Genomic DNA, 21,797 nt, shown 5'->3' with positions numbered 1-21,797 from the left:
AGTGTTCTCAGCTGCTGATCTGGTTACCTTCCCTAAGTTGCATAAGTTAGACCTTTTATGGATCTGCCCTACCTAGGCCACCACAGCTGGAGCAGTAGTTTCTGCACAGAGGTATTGACAAAGACCATGCACAGTTGTTTTGCACAGTTAAAAGACAGGTAAGAGTGGAGGCTGGGACTGGAGGGAATTGCTGTCTGAAAAATTCAAGGTAAGAGAAACTTTCCTCAGAATCGAGAGTGTCTCCTGTCTTTATCAAGGACTCAGATTTTCCCATCTGACCCTGAAACAGTATCTGAGTGAGAATCTAGCTCTTTCCCACTGAACTTGACAAAAGCTTGGTAGATAACCCTTGAGGAACACATCAACGCTACCATCATGCCCAACCACAGTGCACTGTCTCAATGTATGATGTGTCCTCTGGGTCCCATGGAATCCATCTTTTCTCTCCTTTGCAGGCCAGTGTCTGTGACTGGAAACTCTGTCCATGATGCAGAGTTCAACATCCTCTTTCCTCCTCAGAAAGGTCCTCAGGGAACGGTGCTGAACATGGTCCTCCCAACTAACAGCTGCTGGGTTTTCCTAAGCAGGGACTGACCCCAGATGACCCCATTGGTGTCTCTGTTCCGATCATGCTGTAGTTTAGAGAAACACTTCTCTCTCTCTGGTTTTCATCTCCCACAGACAAAATATTCATAGATTGTATACAACTTTTCCTTTTCATACACAATCTAAAACCACCAGAAAACAATCAGAAGAGTAATAATAAATAAATAAATAAATAAATAAATAAATAAATAAATAAATAAATAAATAGAAGTGAATCCATAGAAATGCCCCATGTCTGTACATCGGAAGTGGCGGTTTAAGTCAGATGTTTGATTTCCCTTTTTTCATCCACATCAAAGGCAGGAATACAACAAGGCATTGCTAGTTGTGGTGGGCAAACTGGAGTGTCTGCTGATATAACAAATTAGGTTTTTTAAGGCCTTTGTCTATGTACAGTTAATAGGAATACAGAAGCCAGATTGATCAAGGAGAGAGGCCGAGGACCATGAAGCAGGGAAGACCAAAAATAAAAGGTGAAAGATCAAAAGAAAGAAAGAAACCAAAGGGGATGGGCAGAGAGGAGACAACGCCAGAAGCGAGTTAACACTGTCTGTGGATGGAGAAGTACACACTGCTTCCCTCGAGAGCCGCTCCTTGTCTTGTTAATACTGTCAGAAGGACGGACAGCAAGGTCAGGACACCCAGCGGCAGTTAAGAGGTTCATCGTGCCGGCCAGTCTGAGGAGTGCATTGGGAAGGGTGATCTGGGGAGAAGGCCCTAGCCCAGGATATCCAGGTAGACAGGAGATGCCTTGGCCAAGTTCTGAAGGAGGGTGTGGATGCTCTTGATGTTCTTTCTCATGTGTGGCTCCCGCTGCCAGCACCCCAGCATCAGCTCATACACCTCCTGGGGGCACGTGCGAGGCCGCTGCAGGACTCGGCCCTGGGTGATGCATTCTATCACCTGGAGGAAGACCAGAGGCAGGGTTAGTGGGAGAAAAGCCATGGGTGTGGGATGTCAGTACAGGAGGGGCAAGGAAGGGTCTCTCCTCTTTTTAACTTTTTAAGAAGTCAAGTCAAACCACTCTGCTTATTTCTGGAGGCCAGCACGACAATTTGAGACATATGTTTATACGTATACAATGTGTGCTGACTTCATCAGGACAATTAGCATCTCCTTAACCATTTACCATGTCTTTGTACTGGGAGGGAAGCTTCCGGGTCCTCCCTTCCAGCTCAGCATACAATTCTATCTTCATTATAAGGGGCTGAACATTATTCCACTGGGTGGCTCTATCGGCCCCTATTGAGGGGCTGCCAATCAGTCACCAGTTTGTTTGTTCTTTTAAAACATTTCATTTGTAGTTACTCAGTGAAGATATAATGTTTGCAGTCACAGTACAAGGCTACAGAGTTCTAGAATCAGTTTTCCCGTGTGCCTGTATGGTAGTACTAGCATGCAGCTTTCCTCTCTATTCCTTCACCAAGCCTTCCCTGTAGATTCCCGGTGAGAGATGCGGTTTCTGTTTTTAGGTGTGGTCTTGCTATGTAGCCCAGGCTAGCCTTGAACTCATGGTCCTTTTGCCTCAGCCTCAAAGGAAACCCTCTTACTGCTTTCTCACAAGGAAGAGAGCCACTATGGTTTCACAAAACTGGCAAAGGCCTGATTTATTCACAAAGAGAGATCGAAAGCTCCCATAGGAAGTCCTGCGTGTTTCAGGTTTTACCAGCTGGAGATAGAACCCAAAGTACTTTTGTGTAAGGTGTTGACTGACAGGGACCCCCTGGCAGCAGATGTGATTAGCATCACTGTGTATCAGAGCTGAATTAAAAGACAGGCATGGATCTGAGAGGGACAGGAGACGCTGAGCGAGATGCTGTGCCTCATACTACATCATCCTGTAGAAGGACTTGGGGTGTTCTAAAGTTTGGTCTCCAGGGGGTTCTTGGAAACAATCCCCATGGATTCCAACAGGTAACTATATTTTGCAAAGGAATTGGAAGAGGCAAACCAATGCTTGATCTTCTCACTAGTAGTTAATGTTCTGGTAAAATCTGAAAAATGAAAGGGCCTTGCAACTTCTCTGGAACAGTACAGGAATGTTTGCCAGACTCAGGGGCATGGGTCACTAAGACTGCTCTTAATTTGTAGATGAGCAGAACAAAAATCATTTCTTAGCCCCATCATTAGCAGGAGCAAGGTTGGGTCAACAAACCTCTTTTTCTCCAAAATTATTAAAATGAGTGGGAAAAGCTACTGTCTCAAGCAAAGCAGTGTGTGACTGTGCTCTGGTTCCCAGCACAAGAGCCCTCAGACTAAGGCTGCATGTCTTAGATTTCAGCTCTGGTGGTGGTGGTGGTGGTGGTGGTGGTGGTGGTGGTGGTGGTGGTGGTATGTGCACCACACGCATGTGTGTGTGTGTGTGTGTGTGTGTGTGTGTGTGTGTGTGTGTGTGTGTGTGTGTGTGTTGGGGGTGTCTCTCCCAAACCATTGCATACCTCGTTGTTTGATAGCTGATACCAGGGCTGCTTGCCATAGGTGAAGATCTCCCACAACACGACCCCCAGGCTCCAGACGTCACTCTCAGTGGTAAATTTCCTGTACATGATGCTCTCTGGAGGCATCCAGCGGATGGGCAGCATCGTGTGGCCACCAACCTGGCAGGGAAGGCATCAACAAGGAGTGTCAGTCATCTGGGACCAGCGTGGAAGGTTGCTGTGGGGAGATTGTTCTTACAAGGGGTAGATCCTTTCTTTGTCATCTCAGGTAACAGAGTCAGAGGGCAAAGACTCATCACAACAATGTTTCAAATATTATTCGCACTTCCCCTTTCCTCAAAGCCCAAGAAGAGTAGAGACTATTCCACTTTGGATGTCCATTTTGGATTTACAAAAGCCTTCACATACCTTCTATTGGAGGAATTGACCTCTCTATTAATAAACATGATAAATTTGACCAAGATAACAAGCAAGGGACTGCACCCCAGCCTAGTAGTACCCAAGATGGAAGTTATTATTCCCATTTTACTGACAAGCAACCAAGGTACATGAACTGTGTTTTTAGACTCCAAGCTTTAGAGTCTCCTCCACAATAGGGTGCTATGTAGTTTATTAAGCACAATAAATAAATTTACTTTAAAAGAAAAATGCCCTTCTAGTGAGAACACAAGCCGTGGCCTTATCTGGTAATAGCATTAGCGCACCCACAGAATCTTGATTGACACAGGAGACTTGTGGGTGGTTTTCTATGTTGTAGAGAAAAGAATGCCATTATAGGTTGGTCACTCATCAGGCTGTCTGGTTCCTGCGCAGTAGCCCTGTGGCTTGAGGATCTCCTTTCTCATCCTGGCAACCCCTGGTTCTACTGAGGCCACAGGACACACTGACACTCAATGGCCTGAATTAGATCTGAGTGACACTGACAGCCCCATGGTATAACATAAACACCACATGGAATCACTGCCCAGTTTTCATTTTCAATATCGGTTTCTGATTTCTTATACAAAGGAAATGTCTCTGCCCATGTGGCTGAAAGTCGTGGTGACATTTCCTCCTGGGACTACAGCCAATGTGGCACAGACCCTGACCAACCAAGAGGACGTACACTACATGCATGGTATAGTCAGACTGTGAATATTGGTCCTGTTGACCCTTCATCACTGTGTTCAGAACACCGACAAAGAGAAGCTTCTGAAGTACATGGAGGGCCCAACATTTCTGGATTCTCAGAAGGACTCATGGCCTGAGGGTAAATGATGCCCCAGGCCCTGGCAGCTTTTACCAGAGCAAATGAAGACTGCTCTGTGGACACATGGAGACAGACTGGCCCTGATGCTTCCCAAACTGGGTACACTTTCCCTTTGGCCATATTCCAGAAAGGTCTGAGAACATGCACTCCTGTCTCGTTGATATTCTCTGAGAACACACTGGGGGAGTTTTCCACAGTTTACAGACATCTGCCCACTCCTCCGTCTAATGTCATGAACATACACAGTGCTTCCGTGAGCCGTAGACAGTGAGATTGCATCACCGGTTAGGATTTACCCAAGATGATACCTTGACACATGCGACAGACAAGCCTAAAGTCCAGCTGTCCCCACTGCCCTTTTCATCGACACAGCGCACATTTACTGGGGACTTCTCACGTCCTAAATGCAGCACAGCTCTGCTTGGGTCCGACACAAACAAAATCAAAGGGGAGCTGTTCCAGAGCCCACGCTCTCTTCCCCAACAGCATTCCCATCCTCAGCTTATTGTCGCGGGTGGCGACAGTACAGCTGGCTCCCATGTGTGTCCTGACGTCCCAGTTACTCCTCATTACCACAAAACAGATCTTCAGGGGTTAAAGTAAGACTTACAGAGGGACAGGTCATAATGATGACTGTGGCTTTGTCTTCCGACTGTGCCAAGTCAGAGTGTTAATGCATCTGAAGGGAGACTTTTGAACAAGGAGGTCGAGTGTCCGCTAATATTTCTGGGAAAGTAGAGGGTTTGAGACAGGCACCTGTTTGGGGGAGGGGACTGGTTCCTTCCTCTGCAGATCTTTCTTTAGGAGCCATTTATGAATGCACCACCCTGAGTTTCTCAGAAATCCTGGAAGGCAAAAGGCTCAAAGGGGTGCATGACCGGATGGTAGAGAAGGCTCCAGCAAAGCCTGGAACTAAGTGTGGATTTTAGTGGGAAAGATACAGTCATTTGCTTTATGGAAATATTGAAGTTATAATCCAGTTTGTGATCAACACATGTTGAGGTATGAACAGTGTCAGGTTTTGCATATGGGCCGCTCAGAGTTGTCACTCATACATCACCAACCTGCAGTTTGGTCCTTCTTGGAGATTCAAATCTCAGAGTCATGTTCAAGCATCGGAGAAGTTCAACAAATGAGAACAGATTTAACTTTTGTAGTTACTAAAGCATATGGATATATATTTGTGGGAGAAAAGCCTTCTAGAACCAGACGTCTGCACACTTTGGGGTGTACTGATCTCTCAAGACTCCACGCTTTCCTTTCGGCTTGAGTACCACAGTAGCACGCTGTGTTCTCCACCAACAGAAACTTCGGGCTCTGAAAGTACTATTTCTCTAAAAGTCGGCTGTCCTAATATTGACTAGTAGTAACACTGGTCTGTCCTAGTTTCCCTAACTAAACTGTGGGTGAGGATATGATGCTTCCCCAGGTTGTCACAGGTCAATACTCCAGTACACATTCATCAAACTGCTTTACAATCTTAATGTGTAAGGGCTTCCAAGGGTTGGCTCCTCCTCCGAAGCGTTGTTCTGTGGCCCCACTGGAGGAAGAATCAACCCACAGGACTCCCATACCCTTCAGCTGCAGTGGCTTCACAGCTACACTGACTATGACGCAAGCGGACGAGGCTCTGCCTAGAGCTGCTAGCGGCCAAATGAAAAGCTCCTGTGTGCTGACACTCACGTCTTGGTTTGCACGTTTTCCCATCAGGTCATTTATTTTCTGCTTGAGCTCTTTGGGCCAGATTTTTCCCTGCTTTTCACTTTATTTCTTTTCAGGATCTCTTTGGGGATTTCACATGTGTTTTGTAAAGAATGGTTTCTTCTTCTGTTTTCAGACATATGAGTGGTGGGATAATCTACTACGAGTTCAGGCAGGGTCCACAAGTCTTCTAAGCCCATTTAGAACAACCTTGTACAGCCCTCTGGGGCTGTTTCCTCAGGATTTTGAGGCATGCCACAAGAATAGACCCACTAAAGTAGTAGCAAATTGCTGTCATAGTTTTGTTGTAGACACTCAATGGCTTCCAGGCCAAGAACTACAATCTACTCACAGTGGAGTACAAGGAGATATTGTTCTGTACCATGCTGCTTGGCCCACAGCCTTGCTTAAATATTTGCGAAATTGAATGTGATCCCTGTTGAATGTGATCCCTGTTGAGTGTGATCCCTGTTAAATGTGATCCCTGAGTATGACACTGGGAATCTGAATTTCTGCCTCTGGTTGCCCACTGGCCAATGGTACTGAGTGTGCTCCAAGAGTCAGGTTGGGACAGACTGAGTGCCCTTCAGTGTGACAGGTAATGGAACAGATGGGGAGATAGAAATCCAGTGAGCAGGGAAGCTGACTGGAATCTGTCATTTATAAACGGTTTCTAGTTCCTCATATGTTATAACCACCCTCCCAGGCTGGTTCCTGTTGGTCTGACTGGTTGGATGTAGAAGATTAGGATTAGCCCTTGGTTCCTCTCAGTGCAGCATGCCATGGTTCTGCAGTTCCACACCACCACTTTGCACTGCCAATCATCCATCACCAGTACCTCTCCTTTGACAAAGAATCTCCATTCAACTATCCCAACATACCTGACAGCCACTCTTGAGAGAAGACACTGGCCTGTTTGCCCAGAGCCACATACAAACCTCTTCCACTTCTTGATGGGTTTCTTGATGGTCTACCACATGTTCTATGTAAAGTCAGAAAGCCAAATCATATCTTCTCACCCAGAGAAAACTTATTCATGCCTCTTGCAAAGATTCATCTCCTTTAACCAAAGTTCTTTAAAGGCAGATTCATGCTCCCTCGTTTCAAGGAAGCCTCCTGCCTACATGTGCCCTTAATGTAGCTTTAAGAACCCATCAGATACTGTCTCCTGTTAACTTATTACCTTCCCTAAGAGAAACAACACTAACGCATTTATATCTAGCTGATGGGATTATTGGTGAGCAAAAGGTGGGTTTTCCCATGTGCTGCTTTTGGAGAAATTCCTTAAGAGGGACCGGTATTTGCTGCTCTCATCCCACCTCCAATCTCTTAACAATGTCTTAACAATAGATCAAATGAAGTCCTGGCTTAGATGTAGGAAATTTCTTGTTTTGTTGTCTGGTGCAGGAGAGAGAGAGAGAGAGAGAGAGAGAGAGAGAGAGAGAGAGAGAGAGAGAGAGAGAGAGAGAGAGAGAGAGAATTGGAGCTGGAGGGATGGCTCAGTGGTTAAAAGCTCACAGTGCTCTCTGCAGAGGACTTGAGTTCAGTTGTCTCTGACCTCCACAGACACCTGCACTCATGTTCATGTTTATGTGTACACACACACACACACACACACACACACACACACACACACACACAGAATCAATCTTTTAAAAATAATTAATTAATGAGATTCTTAAAATACAACCCAAATCACACTCAGCCGGCAGGTAGGCACTCTCTAAGATGTTCCAGAAAGCCCACTCTTCAGAACCATGCCTGCACAGTGCTTTGGCTGTAGAGTTGGATGCACCTCCCCAGAAATGAGGTCTAGGAAGACTTCTTGGTTCACAATTGAGGAAGTACTGATCTTAGCCTGGCCACTGGGTCCCCACTTCTTCTGAGGCCAAGAAAAAGGAGAGAGATTAAAGAAGGCAGCAAAACCATGGACAATCAAAGGAACTTGCTGACTATGAAGGCTGTTAACTGCAACTTGGCTAACCCAACAAAGCTAATGAGAACAATGTCTGAGGCCCAAGCACTCCAAAAACAACAACAACAACAACAAAACCAAGCAAGCTGAGAAAAATGGATTCCATTTGAAAAATACACCAAGAAAAGCATGGCACCTCATGATTTTGATAGTGATTCACATAGAATAATCTTATCAAAATAAAACTTACAGCTCTGTTTCAGAGTTCACTATGCCCCAACTCGATCAGCTTGAAAAGTATTTTAAGAGAAGAAACTCTGGAGAAAGTACTGAAAGTAAAACTCCTTTGAATTAGAAATCAATGATTTTACTATTTTTGAAACACGGTGGCAATCCAATCATTACAACTACACAATTTAGTTTTTAAAGATGTTTATTTTTACTTTATGTATATGGATATGCCTGTGCACCACATGCATGCAGTGTCTGTGGAAGCCAGAAGAGGGCATCGGATCCCCTAAGACGATTTACAGACGGTTGTGAGCTGCCATGTGAGTACTGGGAACACACTTGAGTCCTCTACAAGAGCAACAAATGCTCCTAACAGCTGAGCCATCTCTCTAGCCCCATAATCCATGTCTTCACTAGGCAATTCACAGTCTGCAATCTGCGGTCATTGGGTTGAAGGTTTCTGTATGGCTTGACAATTTGTTTTACTAGGACTTGGTGAAATTAAAGAAGTTTCTGGTCAAGTATATATATAAATTGGTGACCAACAGCATTGAAGACAGCTTCACATCTTCTCTTCATGCTGACAGCCTAGGCTCCTTTTCCTTATTGCTTTCTTTGTACACACACAAAGTATCTTTATCTGTGGTAATAGTAAGTGAGGAATGCACAGCCCATCTCCTAGAGACACTGGGTAATGGAAGACGGAAGTGATGCCATTAGCTGTTCCCTTCTGTTGGCTTCTCACAAAGTGCAGTCTGCCCTCTTTGTTCATATCCACTCCCTCTCCTCAGCAGCCACTATCCTCAGGGAGGCCCTAGCAGTCAGTCCAGGACTAATCCTGATGCTTGGCATCTCCCCGAAGATCTCTCTGTGTGGACCCACTCCAACAGGCAGTTCTGTCTTAGTCTCCCTGATTGTCTCTTCTTTCCTTACATGGCCCCTTTCGCTCTGCAATCCAGGTCCCCAATAGACTCCACTCAGTGTTTAGTGGAGGCACACAGGAAGGTTAAGTACAGACCAATACCAATATCTAGCTCACTCTGAAACCACAGGTGTCTGAAGACAAATTATGCTGACCTGGGACCTTCTAAACTTGACCAACAAAGACCAATGATGCCTGGGGGGCCACTTTCAGCTTGTGGTATTTACTCAGCAACTGAGTGATAACTTGTTTGGAAGCCAGAAATTTGAGTCCCTCAGAAACAAGCTGACCAGAGGGCAAGCCCCATTAAGAGATGATTAGCTGCCAGAGGCCCTTGGTTGCATTAAATATTGAAAGGGCTCCCGGACCTCCATATCGCACCCATGCACGATTGCTTTGCTTCAGCAATCTCCCCTGATCTGCTTCTTAAAAATTCATGAAAGCTGTAAACTTTAAGCAACAGCCGATCTCCTTTGCTCACCATCGATGGCATCTATAACAGAAGGTTAAACACAGAAGAGCAAAGCAGTGATGACAAGCTCTTCCCCCGAAGGAGAGCCTGGGAGGAACACTGTGGTTAGACTGTGGGCTGTGACCACGTCCAGGGGAGGGTTCTGTTATGAGCTGGGGCTCCCACGGGGCTGGTATTGAATGGAGAATACTGCCTGCAGAGAAATCTAGCTCTTCTTTTTAATTCCTGAGTGGAGCAGCCCCTGGTCATCCCGAAGAGTCTGGCCATCCTCTTGTGTACACCCAAAACTGAATATTACCAATCCTGAAACTGCTAGTATTTAAAACCTTGAATATCCATGTTTGTTTCTTTACATTTACAGAACTACTGGCCATAGTGTAATGGCTTCAAGGCCAAATACTGTTGGCTTAAGAGGATATCTTCAGCCTTTTTGTTAACACTGTTTTCCAAATGCCTTTTCCCAATCAAGTCTTCTCTGTCCGGCCAGAATGAGGTAGATTATCATATGAGTTAAAGAGGAGTACCACAGAGCTGTCATCATTGTGCCCTGACACTCAATTCTAGATATGCTCATGAGCCACATTCAATACAGTTTTCACTGAGGATTTTGTACATATCATAAAAGTAACTCAAGTCATACAAAGTAGTATTTGTTTGGCACATCTTGTTTTTTTTTTTTTTTTAATCACTTCCATGTCTTTTCACTCTGTAATAATGGTACTTACCTAAAAATAGTCTAGCAAAATTTAATGCATTACTATATGAAAAGCCATTAGAAAGAGGGCAGACTCCAAAGTCCTATGTGATATGATTTATACACTGATCTTGAGGAGCCAAAACTGTAGATCTAGACAAGCTCCGGTTACGTAGGTTGGGAGGAGAGGAAGGGCCTCCTTTAACAAGGAAGGGGAGGCATTTGGGCTGACGGAAGTGTTCTGTTTCTTGGGTGTGTGGACCTGGTGCAAGCAAATGGCTGCATCTGGGACTTGAGAGATGGCTCAGTGGTTCAGAGCATCTAATGATCCTGCTGAGGACTGGGGTTTGGTTCGCAGAACCCACATGGCAGCTCTGGCCTCCAAGGGACTGCACACACACAATGTAGGGAAAACACCCATATACATAAAATAAAATAAATCTTTTAAAAATGACTCTATTTGTCAAAATTCATAGAACTGTAAAGAAGAAAAATTCTGCTATCTGCATGATATGCCTCAGTGAATCTGAGTTCAATGGTTAGAGGAACTGTGGGGAATGTAAGGTTTGCTGTGTGTGTTAGCCACTGCTGGTCTGCGCATTTGATTCTCCACTTAGCCTACGTGTTTGAAAGACAAAGCACTTCCAGACTGAGGAGACTGAGTGACTAGCTCAATCGACATGCGTGAGTAGAACCAGCACCAGGACCCAGTTCTTAAGCATCTGACCCTCTCCCAATTTCTCTCTGCCTTAGCCATCCTGGCCTCCCTCACAGCTCCACAGGTGGGACAGAGGGCGTGATTTCCTGTCACTCTGGAGCAGTGGTTCTCAACCTCATTCCTAATGCTGCAACCCTTTAATACATTTCTTCATGTTGTGGTGACTCCCCAACCATAAAATTATGTTCATTGATACTTTATAACTGTAATTTTGCTACTGTTATAAATTGTAATGTAAATATCTGAAATGCAGGATATCTGATATGCTACCCTTGTGAAAGGGTCTTTCAACCACCAAAGGGGTCACTACCCACAGGTTGAGAACTGCTGCTCTAAAGACTAGACGGCTCAGATACGGATCTGCGCCATTCTGTGTCTGGTGAAGACTCCTTTCCGTCTCTCAGATGACTGCCTCCTTGTTGTGTCCTTTATGTGATTTGCATTCTGAGAATGAGACATAGAAAATGTTCTAGGGTCTTTTCCTGCAACAACACTAATCTGACAGAAACAAGGCCGGACATTACAGCCTTCATCTTCCTGCTTCCTCAGAGGCCTCCCCTCTGGACAGGCCCGGCACTTGGTTAGAGCTTAGATTTACCACTTCTGCAATGCTGGGGATCAAACCCAGGGCTTTGTGCAGGCTGGGCAAGTTCTGCTATCGAGCTACCACCCAAACCCTGGGGTTTTTGAAACAGTCTGTCTACACAGCCCACTCCGGCATTAAATTGGCAATCTTCCTGACTCTTCCCACAGAAGGCTGGGATTATAACTATGAGCCACAGTGCCTGGCTAGTTTGGCTCTCAAGTGTCTCCTAAAAGCTTTATTCTAAAGGCTTGCTTCTGTGGTGGTATTTTGGGGAGGTGACGAAGTCTCTGGGAGGTGCAGCCTATTGGGCAATCTTTTTCTTTTACACAGTGCCTCACTGTGTATCCCCACTGGTGTGGAACTCTTGGGAGGTGTTTATGTCGTTGTAGAATTCTCTTCAGGATCCCAGTTCCTTTCTCCCTTTCACTTTCCACTCTGACAGTAAGGTCAGATGTTTCTCGGTCATATTCTGCCATGATGTGCTTTCTCTTCACAGGCCCAAACACAAAAGGACCAGTTGATAATGGAAATTCTGAAACTGTTGGCCATAGCAAATATCTTCACTTATGTGTGGTTATTCCAAGTTTCTCTTTAATCACAGGAGCAGGTTAGCATAGCTCCACCACATGAGTTTTGAGAGGACACAAATGGAGTCCAGTTTCCTCTCCTCAGCAACTTCCCTTCTGAGGCCACTGTGGTCCAGAGGAACCTGAGCATCTCTGAGCACTAAAAGGTGGACAATTATAACTCAGAATCTAGATCTGTGTCCTTTCATAATATTATCATGGCCCAAGCTAAGACCTGACCCTGCTGACCCCATTGACCCCACTGACCCTGCTGGCCATTTCCAGGTGAGTTTCCCAAGCATCTTTTGACTCTAGAGCTTAGACAATGGTTAATCCTGATGCTGTTTCAGAGTGAGATCAGATCATTCCCTATGCAGGTATTAGGTCAGTCCCTGCCTCGGTTCTGCCCCAGGTTCCCTCAGTGGTAGCTCAGGGAGAGTGGGAAGATCCTGGCATGTCCTAATGAGACAGAGACAAGGTACAATGGCTATCTGAAGTCCCCATTACCTCAGGAAACTCATGGTTTAGGGCTTACCTGTGCCATGGGCTTGTGCACTGTACACAGTCTAAAGAGCCCCAAATCCTTGGTCTGAGGTGATACCACTTTCTTCTTATTTTGTATTTGGTTCTGATGAGAAGCAATATGTCTCCCCAACTAAGATGTGTGGCTACAGTCACAAAGGATAGAAATCACTTTGGATCTAGAAACAAGAATTCTTCATTTTAAGTAAGATGAAATTAAAGCCTGGAAAGATGGCTCAGTGCTTAAGAGGACTTGCTGCTCTTCCAGATGGAGCCAGGATTGGTTCCCAGCACCTACACGGAGGCTCAAAACCATCTGTAACTTCAGTTCCAGGGAATCTAATGTCCTCTTCTGGCCTCTGTGGGCACTGCACACATATTCACTTAACATACATTTAAGCAAACATTTATACACATACGATAAAAAAATTTTGAATCTTTTTTAGAAAGAATAAAATGAAATTAGTGGGCAACAGCATCTTTTCACCATCTGCTGCTTTTCTTTCCTAGCTACTCCATAAACCCTGATGGAAAGCTTCCCGGGCAGATATGTGGAAAGGTAACTTGCTACTGGACCAAGCTGCCTGGTGGTGACAGCTCTAGCCATGTGTCACACAGCCACAAGATGATATATGCGTCTCCACAGTATGCTTTCCAGGAAGCTCCCTCTTTAAAAGTGCGATGTTATTAAACTACTTCTGTTCCACGAACACTATGGTTTCCAATCCAAGAGACCATATGATATTTAGCACAGCATCGTTTCATTGTAACAAGCCACAGGAATGGACAGGGTCCTGAGAAACGGTAGTGAAGCTGGAGAGGCATACACTGTGACATGGTCTGTGTTGAGGTCGCTGCATTGTGTTTGTTTGCTGACAAATTTCAATGTGAAGTGTTGCTTTGGAAATCATCCAGAGAGAGTGGTGTCTTAGTCAGGGCTTCTATTGTTGTGCTAAAACACCAGGACAAAAGAAACTCAGGGAGGGAATTAATTATTTCATCTTCAGTTGTAATTCATCATCCTCGGGAGTCAGGATAGGAATTCCAGGCAGAAACCTGGAAGCATCATCTGAAGAGGCCATGGGCGAACACTGCTTACTGGCCTGCTCAGCCAGCTTTCATATACCACTAAGGACCATCTGCCATGGGGTGGCATTGACCATAGTGGGCTCAGCCCTCCCCCATCAAACATTAATTAATTTTAAAACCACCACACAGACTTGTCCACAGGTCAGTTTTGTGGAGGCATTTCTCAACTGAGGTTCTCTTCTCCCAGAAGTAGCATCAAAGGGGGGCGTTCTAGGTGGCCACAGACAAAGAAGTCGCAATGATTGTTGACAGAAAAGAAATAGGAAAAAAGAGGGGGCATGCAGAAGGCTTTCCATGTGGGAAGCGTCTCTCTCATGGTATTAGCCGTGCTTGCTGAGATGAGAACAGCACAGGCAGTGGTGAAGAGGCCGCCATGGTTAACCCCAGCGCTAGTTAATGCTGGAGACCCAAGGGAGTCTACCTTCCTCCAGAAAATTAAGATAGAGACAATCACTAGCGCCAGATCGAAAGGGATATCCGTTTTCCTTTAGCTGGGGGAGTCCAATTTGATGTGGAGACTGGGCCATGTCTCCATGTGTGTAACAGTAAGAAGGAGCTTTCTCTAGGAAACCCCCATGTCAACTTGACAAGTATGGCCCTCCTCTGTCTGCTACATATGTGTGTGTGTACACATGTATGAAAATGTATACATATATGTATATATAAATATATATATACATAGAGAGGTGTGTGTATGAGTGTATATGTCTATATAATAAATAAACGTGTATATAAATGTATATGTATGTATAGAGATCATGATGCTGGGTACAGAGGACACCATAAATCCTTATGATCATCATGAGAATTAAGATTATAACACAGTTACTCAGTCCTGGGTTGTGTGCCACACTGTGCTAAAGACAAGAATTACATCTAAATGCACTTAGCTGTGTCTCTTTAGATCTACCTACAGATCAAACATATCAATAAAAGTGCATATGTTATAAAGCAGCTGTTTTGCCATCTGAAAACAGGGCCTTGGATTCTAGGAATAGCTTTTCTGTTCACAGTGAGACATGGAAGCTCTGTGCGGAAAAAGCTGCTGTGGTGCAGCCTTCCATGGCTTCTCATCAAAGAACTCCAATACTGCAGGAAGACGAAAGGGAAGGGATGCTTATGGCTGACTGGTGTGAGATTAAAAAACCCTTGTATTTCATTTTTAACATTCTGTGTAATTATTTCATTAAAGATCATAATCCATCATGAAGTACAGTGTTCTTTCCTGAAGTCCCTAGTTAAAACTGATGCTTCAGGTGGAGGTGCCATGTTTATCCATTGTCCTTCTGAGTCTGAGGAGACTATATGTGTTCAGACTCACTGCAGAAGCACTAACCAGAGGAGAGCAGGCCCTGCAGTCTACAGACCTGTTTCCTGTTCTACTGCAGCCACTGACCAGATGCTGTGACTGGGATCTTAAATGTTGAGCAAAGACCTGTTTGTTGCATGCTTGGTCTCCAGCCTGGGATGCTCCTGGGAGGTTGTGGCCTAAAGACAAGGAACTTTGGGAGGAGAGGCCACTAGATGTGTGCTTTTGAAAGGCATATTGGGACCCAAGACCATTTTCTCTTTCTTTTTACTTCCCAGCTACCATGAGGTAAATACGCTGTCTCTACCATGTGCTCCCACCATGGTATACCAGCATACCATAGACCCCAAGCCATTGGACCAAAGGACCATGGGCCAAAACCTCTAAAACCATGAACCAGAACAGGCTCTTCCTCTTAAGTTATCCCACCTTACTTATCTATGTCAGTGAGGAAAATATAATTAACATACAAGGTGAATCTGAACAATTACTTCAGCTCCTTATGGTATCTTCATTACATTTAGAAAAGAACAAACATGTGAGCCTACACCAAGCCGGTAACTTGCCCAATAGGATAAGCTCTGAAGAGGTGTTAGTCCCTTGGAGGACAGCTGTATGGTCAGCACCGAGCTAACGGACACATTGAGGCAACAGCTTTGGCAAAACAGCAAATTCTCAGCACCAAGACTGGAAGTGTATGTTTTCTTCATGCATACACACATTTATTGAAGATTTATAAAGTATTAATTGATGTTGAACATTTGCACTGGTTTATGAAATAGCTAATCTTCTACACAACCTTTTGAATAATTTTTGACTCAAAACCAAGTTTCATTGTGTGGAATTTTCCATTTTGGGTGTCATGTCATCACTGTTGAGCTGTTGGCAATTGATAGCTGTTGGGAGAGGGGGGAGGGTCGGTTTCTTCCAGGGTGTGGCCCTCAGTTCACACTCCAGTGAATGGCTATACATCCAAGAGTATATGGGCTGGACTTGGTGGTTTTAATACACACACACACACACACACACACACACACACACACACAGAGAGAGAGAGAGAGAGAGAGAGAGAGAGAGAGAGGGAGGGAGGGAGGCAGGAGAGAGAGAGAGAGAGAGAGAGAGAGAGAGAGAGAGAGAGAGAGAGAGAGAGCACAAAATTATGTATAGGGTATGTAGGAATGGATCTAGGAGAAGTATGGTGGTGGGAGAGTATAACCAAAATATATTGTATGAAATTCTCAAAGAACTAATAAAAAAGCAAGTTATTTTTTATTTTCAGATTAGGATGTCTAACATGTATGCATACACAGCTGGCTGCACCTGGGTGGTATTTAAGGCAAACTATTTAGCATTATGAAATTCCCCGGCCGGGCGGTGGTGGCGCACACCTTTAATCCCAGCACTCGGGAGGCAGAGGCAGGCGGATCTCTGTGAGTTCGAGGCCAGCCTGGTCTCCAAAGCGAGTTCCAGGAAAGGCGCAAAGCTACACAGAGAAACCCTGTCTCGAAAAAACCAAAAAAAAAAAAAAAAAAAAAAAAAAAGAAAGAAAGAAATTCCCCATAAATATGCAGCCTGTGATCTAGTAGACTTCATTTACTAAAGAGTGAGGGAACAGGACATGGAAACCCAAGACAACAGTCATAATCAGAGACCAAAAGGACAAGGGAAGACATATATTTCCAATTCACTAACTTTCCCCTTTACTCTTTCATTCTGCCTCATTGTATTCCTTCCCCAAGTCCACCAGGTCATATGATCAGCTATGCAGGCTAGCTAAAGCCATCATTAGCCACTTCTGAGCCCCGAGAAACAAGCCCCTTCTATGATCAAGAACAGTCTACAGTGATATCACTACACCACATACGTAATTTGTACTTTGCTTGGGAGGAAGTGGTGAGCTCTGGGAGGCAAAGTAGTTTGACTATATGACTACCCTCTCTCCATCCCTGGAAAGAGAGAGGGACTGTAGAAGGAGTCTTTTGTAATGGACCCCCATAGCACACATGTATTCTTTTGTTTCTCAGAACTCTGAGTCTCTTAAGACTTTCTTCTTCAAATTGTGCCGACACATTCCGCTCTTGGCCATTCCAGAGTAGGAGGCCCTTCCTTCACCTTGCCTTATTTGTCTTGATTATTTCACCCCAATATCAGGTATGTGATCAGTTCTCTACTGAGGTTACCCTTTGACCTCTAACACAACCTGAGCTGACTTCTAGGAAGAAAGTTGCTCTTCGTGCATCCAGTGGGAAGAGAGGATGGCAGAGTGCTGGAGTCCTTGGGCATCAGCCAGCGTTTTCCCTCCCTATCCTCAGTTCTTCCTGAGTTCCTCTGATCACTTTCCTTCAGCTTCCCTCCCAAGGTCTCCATGCTCTGCCGTCATACAGTGCTTCTGCTGTGTCTTCTATTTAGATCACTGGCATTTAGGATGCTATATTTGCTTGTTAAAGTCTACTTGAATCCATTTACAAAAATAACTTTCATGAAACATATAAAGGTCTTTCAGAACAAGTAGCTCATCTCTGAACATAGACTCAGGGATACAGTTCTTTTCAGCCCTAAATTTGTCTTTAGAGATGGAGACAAGAACACTCTCAGAATATCAGGGTGGACAGAGGCAACAAGCTACAACAAATTACCCAGAAACTCGGGGTCAAAGATGATCCTCAGTTTCAAAATTAAAAGCATGGGGCTAGCGAGTCATCTTCCTTTTCCATTGGAGATCTGTCCTCTGCTTACCCAAAGATTAAAGATCTGAAACTCTCTCTCTCTCTCTCTCTCTCTCTCTCTCTCTCTCTCTCTCTCTCTCTCTCTCTCTCATCTCTTTCTCTCTTTCTCTCACACACACTTCGGATCCCTGTTTCTTCCTCTTGCTTTCTCATCCCCTTAAAACCTCCCACTGGGACTAAACCCTGAGAGTCATTGCTGAGTCCTTGGTTTCCCTTGAGTCTGTATCTAAGTCTTCATGTGTTGTTCTGTGATCTCCTCAGTATGCACCCGACTTGCAGAAACCTCAGACACAAGCAGTAAGTCCAAGATGGCTGTGTTCTTTCATCTACACAGCTGTAACAGCCTGTCAACTGGTGTGCTTGCTCATTACTTTCTACCTTGTGGTATGAGGATTAAATCCAGGGCCTTACAAATGAGTGCTGGGCAAGGACACTACCATCTGCTATATCCTAAGGCCTCTGACTGACTTTGCTTCTGTAAGATACCTACCACACAACAGGGATACACTCTTAGAAATGTGAACCAGAGCTTGCCCTCTTCCCTTGACAAACCTTCATGAACTTCCAAGCATGTTATAGGACTCCCAAGTTCCTACCAGACATAGGCACAGCTCACTTGTCTCTGACACCTCCCATGCTCCTACTCAACAAGCTCCAGCCATGTTGGTTATTGCACTTTGGATTATCTAAAGCTCTTCCTCAGTGGAGCTGGCTGTGTATGTGTAGGTGAGGGGTGGTGGTGGTGGTGATGGTGGTGGTGGTAGGGGGTGGTGGTGGTGATGATGGTGGTGGCGGCGGTGGTGGTGGTGGTTCAGCCTATCCAGTGATCTTGGCTGCTGTAGTCCCACTGCTCAGGACGATGCTGACAGTATTACGGTGGTTGTTGGAATGGATGGTTGGATGAGCTTTACATCCTCCAGTGGGCCAGTCTTTACAGAAAGCATTCTCTGGAAGGTGCTTGTATTAGTATATTTCTGTTGCTGTGTTAAAACACCCTGGCAAAAAGCCACTTAAGGAGGAAAAGGGGTTCTTTTGTTTTTTGTTTTTGTTTGTTTGGTTGTTTTGTTGTTGTTGTTGTTGTTGTTGTTGTTGTTTGTTAACAGTTCCAGTTCCTAGCAGTTTGGCATCCAGGGCAGGGACAAAATGGCAAGGCAGCAGGAGCCAGAGGCTGGCTAATCAAATCTTTATCCACACACAGGAAGCAGAGAAACAGAGCAGGAAGTGGGTAGATCCTCAAAGCCCAACCCCAGCAGGGCCAAGCCTTCTAGAATCTCCCTGAACACCACCACCAACAGAACCATGCGTAATTTGTGATCCTATGGGGACATGTCTCATGCAAACTGCAATAATACCCTATCATTGTAATCATCGTCTTTTCTTCCTATCCTCTGTGCATTACCAGAGGCTGTCATCAAGGCACCACTGTTCTCTCTTGTCAATACCCAGCTCCCAACGCCTCTTGACAGGCAGACGCAGGCATGAAGACTGAGAAGATCTGCCGCTGGATCAGCCAGGAGTCATGTAATCAGGCACTTTGACCCACAAAACAATTTTAAAATTTTTATTTTAATTATTCATTTTATGGATGTTTTGCCTTCACGTGTATTTATATGTGTGCCCTGTACCTTGAGAGGTCAGAAAAGAGCATCAGATGGCCTGGATCTGGAGTTGTGAGCTGCCACATGGATTCTAGGAATCGAACCCAGGTCTTCTGGAAGAACAGCTAGTGCTCTTAACTGATAAGCCAACTCTCTAGCTGCATTGAAAACATTTTTTCCCAAAACAATCTTATAAAAGAATGTTTTATATCAAGAGACACAGAATACAAACAAGAGTGTTGCTTCTGTTGTATAATAATTATCAGAATATCCTTAGATGGGCCCCGTTGCAGACTTGATCACTCAACATTCCTGACAGTCTTGTCTATGTTCTCTATGGAAAGGGTCCCATGTTATTCTCCTCCCATTTCTATGTCTGGGGCATTGCCTTGACACACACTGGCCCCTCAATAAATATGTGTTGAGTGAGTTTAGTATATAAATGAGCTAGGCAGCTTTCAAAATACCCGAGATAAAGAACTTACTAAGAAGGAAGGTACATTTTGTCTTACAGGTCCATGGGAGGGCTGTTGCTTTGGGTCAGTGGTGGCTACTCCATCATGAAGGCAGATGCTGTGTTTTCCTCAGGCAGTCAGGAAGCAAGGACTGAAGGGGGAACAGGTTGGGCTCCACTACACCCTCAGAGGTTGAACCTTTAATGATCTAACTTCCCCCCACCAGGCTTCACCACCCAAAGGCTCCTCTGTCCCCTAACAGTGCCACTGTCTAAGGACAGAGGTCTGAGGCATTTCAACAGTCCAATCTTAGCAACAAGTCACGAAATTAGTGACATTATGTGGCTAAATGATTTCTCATGACCTGACTGGTCTGTCTGCAAATGATACTTCTAAGTTAAAAAACAAACAAGCCGAGTGGTGGTGGCACAAGTCTTTATATCAGCACCCGGGAAGCAGAGGCAGGCAGATCTTTGTGGCCAGCCTGGTCTACAGAGTGAGTTCCAGGATAGCCATGGCTACACAGAAAACCATAATGACCAACCAAACAACCAAAGAAACAAACAAATGTCCTTTTGTGGTATAAGAAGAAGGGACCAAGAAGAGGGAAGTGCAGGGGTGAGAAAGGAAAGAAAGTGAAAGAAACTGCTGAAGACTCCGGGTATCCGGTGGGTCCACGGTTCCAAGTGGGTGCAGGCCTTGCAAAGCCTTTCTGCTCCTCACCATTTCTCCCTCATTTTAATCATGGCTGCTTCCTCTGTGCTGGCCTCCAGGGAAGCCCCAAGTCCCTCTGGTGTCCTGGCAGGTGGAGAATCCAGCTTCTCTCCGTTCACCTTCAGGACAGCCTCGGGGGAACTGGAAGTCCTTGCTACCCTTCAGGGGGAAGGCACTGGAGAATGAACACTAACCATATGGCAGACGGACCCGCCAAAGGCCAGGCCTCTAGAGTGACCTCCAAGGCTCTGCCCGGTCCTCCAGACCATCCTCTTAGCTGTAAGTTCTGGCTTGACTTGTCAGGCAGCCCACTTGAGCTCCTCCCCTCCTGGCCTGACCTGGCCAGATCTTGAGAATGTCCTGTGAAAGTTGTCTCATTCTGCCTCAGAAACTGCTTCCTAGAGAGCAGAGGCCTCTACAGTCCAGGCAAGAAGGTCAGATCTCTTGTGATCCTGCTGTCCCTGCCCTGGAGGAAAGGACTTGTGGATGGGCACTTCCCTCTCAGTCCTCAGGACCCAGGCTTTGCCGCTGTGTTCATGGGAACTGGCTCTGAGTGCAGCACAATGCCAGACAGTCAAATAACAAGAAGGGTGTGATCAGATGGCGGGTTGGGAGTCTGGCATAACTGTCAGTGGATGGATGGCTTCTTTCCTGAGGAATTTGCAAAAGGCTTCTATCCATGCTGAATGCTTTAGTATTGTTTCATCTAGTTAAATGATATCGCTAAAGCTGTCACTATTATTTTATAGTGGTCAAGTTGTTTTGTTTGGATGAAAAATTTGGTTCAACAGAAGAGGAAGTTCTGGTGAGCTGTCAGAGAAATGTGCAGCCTGTGGGAAGCTCCCCATGGCCACATACCTGAACTCCCACCAATATGTACCTCTTGCCTTCATAGCCTAGGTGCTTCAAGCTCTCTGGTAGTGAGAACTCAGCCATCCGGATAGGACTCATTCTCAGTTATCCTTCTGGGGTCTCCTCAAGTGCTCCATGCATTTCTGTCTTTTTTTTTTTTTTTTTTTTTTAGGAAAACTAGGGGCTAGGGAAGTGGGGCTACATGCTAATTTAGCTTGAGCAAACCAGTTAATGCCTAAAAAAGCATGTTCCAACTGAAGAGCCATCATTACCAGGAGAAGAATGCTTGGACCGGTCACTGGGACAGGCCAAGAGGGTGGCTTCTAAAGGAAACGTCTCCCCCTAGATTATGGAAAAATTTTGGCATGAATAACATTAGGTCCTTCCTGCTTAAACATGCAGATGAGGGCAGCTGTGGAATCCTGGTGGCCCTA

At 45.2% G+C, this 21,797-nt stretch overlaps 1 protein-coding gene across 3 annotated transcripts in view; it reads right to left on the bottom strand.

Annotated features, from left to right (window-relative positions):
• Nucleotides 1-1,190: 1,190 nt before the first annotated feature.
• The window catches only part of Ntrk2 (neurotrophic receptor tyrosine kinase 2), a 331,422-nt gene continuing 310,815 nt past the window's right edge, over nucleotides 1,191-21,797 (bottom strand). For all 3 annotated transcript variants that reach the window (XM_016000229.3, XM_076573466.1, XM_016000227.3), the window contains 2 exons: nucleotides 3,045-3,203; nucleotides 1,191-1,509 (listed from right to left, as the gene is read on the bottom strand). In XM_016000229.3, coding sequence (XP_015855715.1) covers nucleotides 1,324-1,509; nucleotides 3,045-3,203 — 345 coding nt within the window. In that variant the 3' untranslated portion in view covers nucleotides 1,191-1,323. The remainder of the gene's footprint in view (nucleotides 1,510-3,044; nucleotides 3,204-21,797) is intronic.

This window comes from Peromyscus maniculatus, chromosome 5 (assembly GCF_049852395.1).
Source record: "Peromyscus maniculatus bairdii isolate BWxNUB_F1_BW_parent chromosome 5, HU_Pman_BW_mat_3.1, whole genome shotgun sequence".
Classification (NCBI taxonomy): domain Eukaryota; kingdom Metazoa; phylum Chordata; class Mammalia; order Rodentia; family Cricetidae; genus Peromyscus; species Peromyscus maniculatus.
The sequence above is the reverse complement of the archived record's forward strand: the minus strand, read 5'-3'. Positions and strand labels throughout refer to the sequence as shown.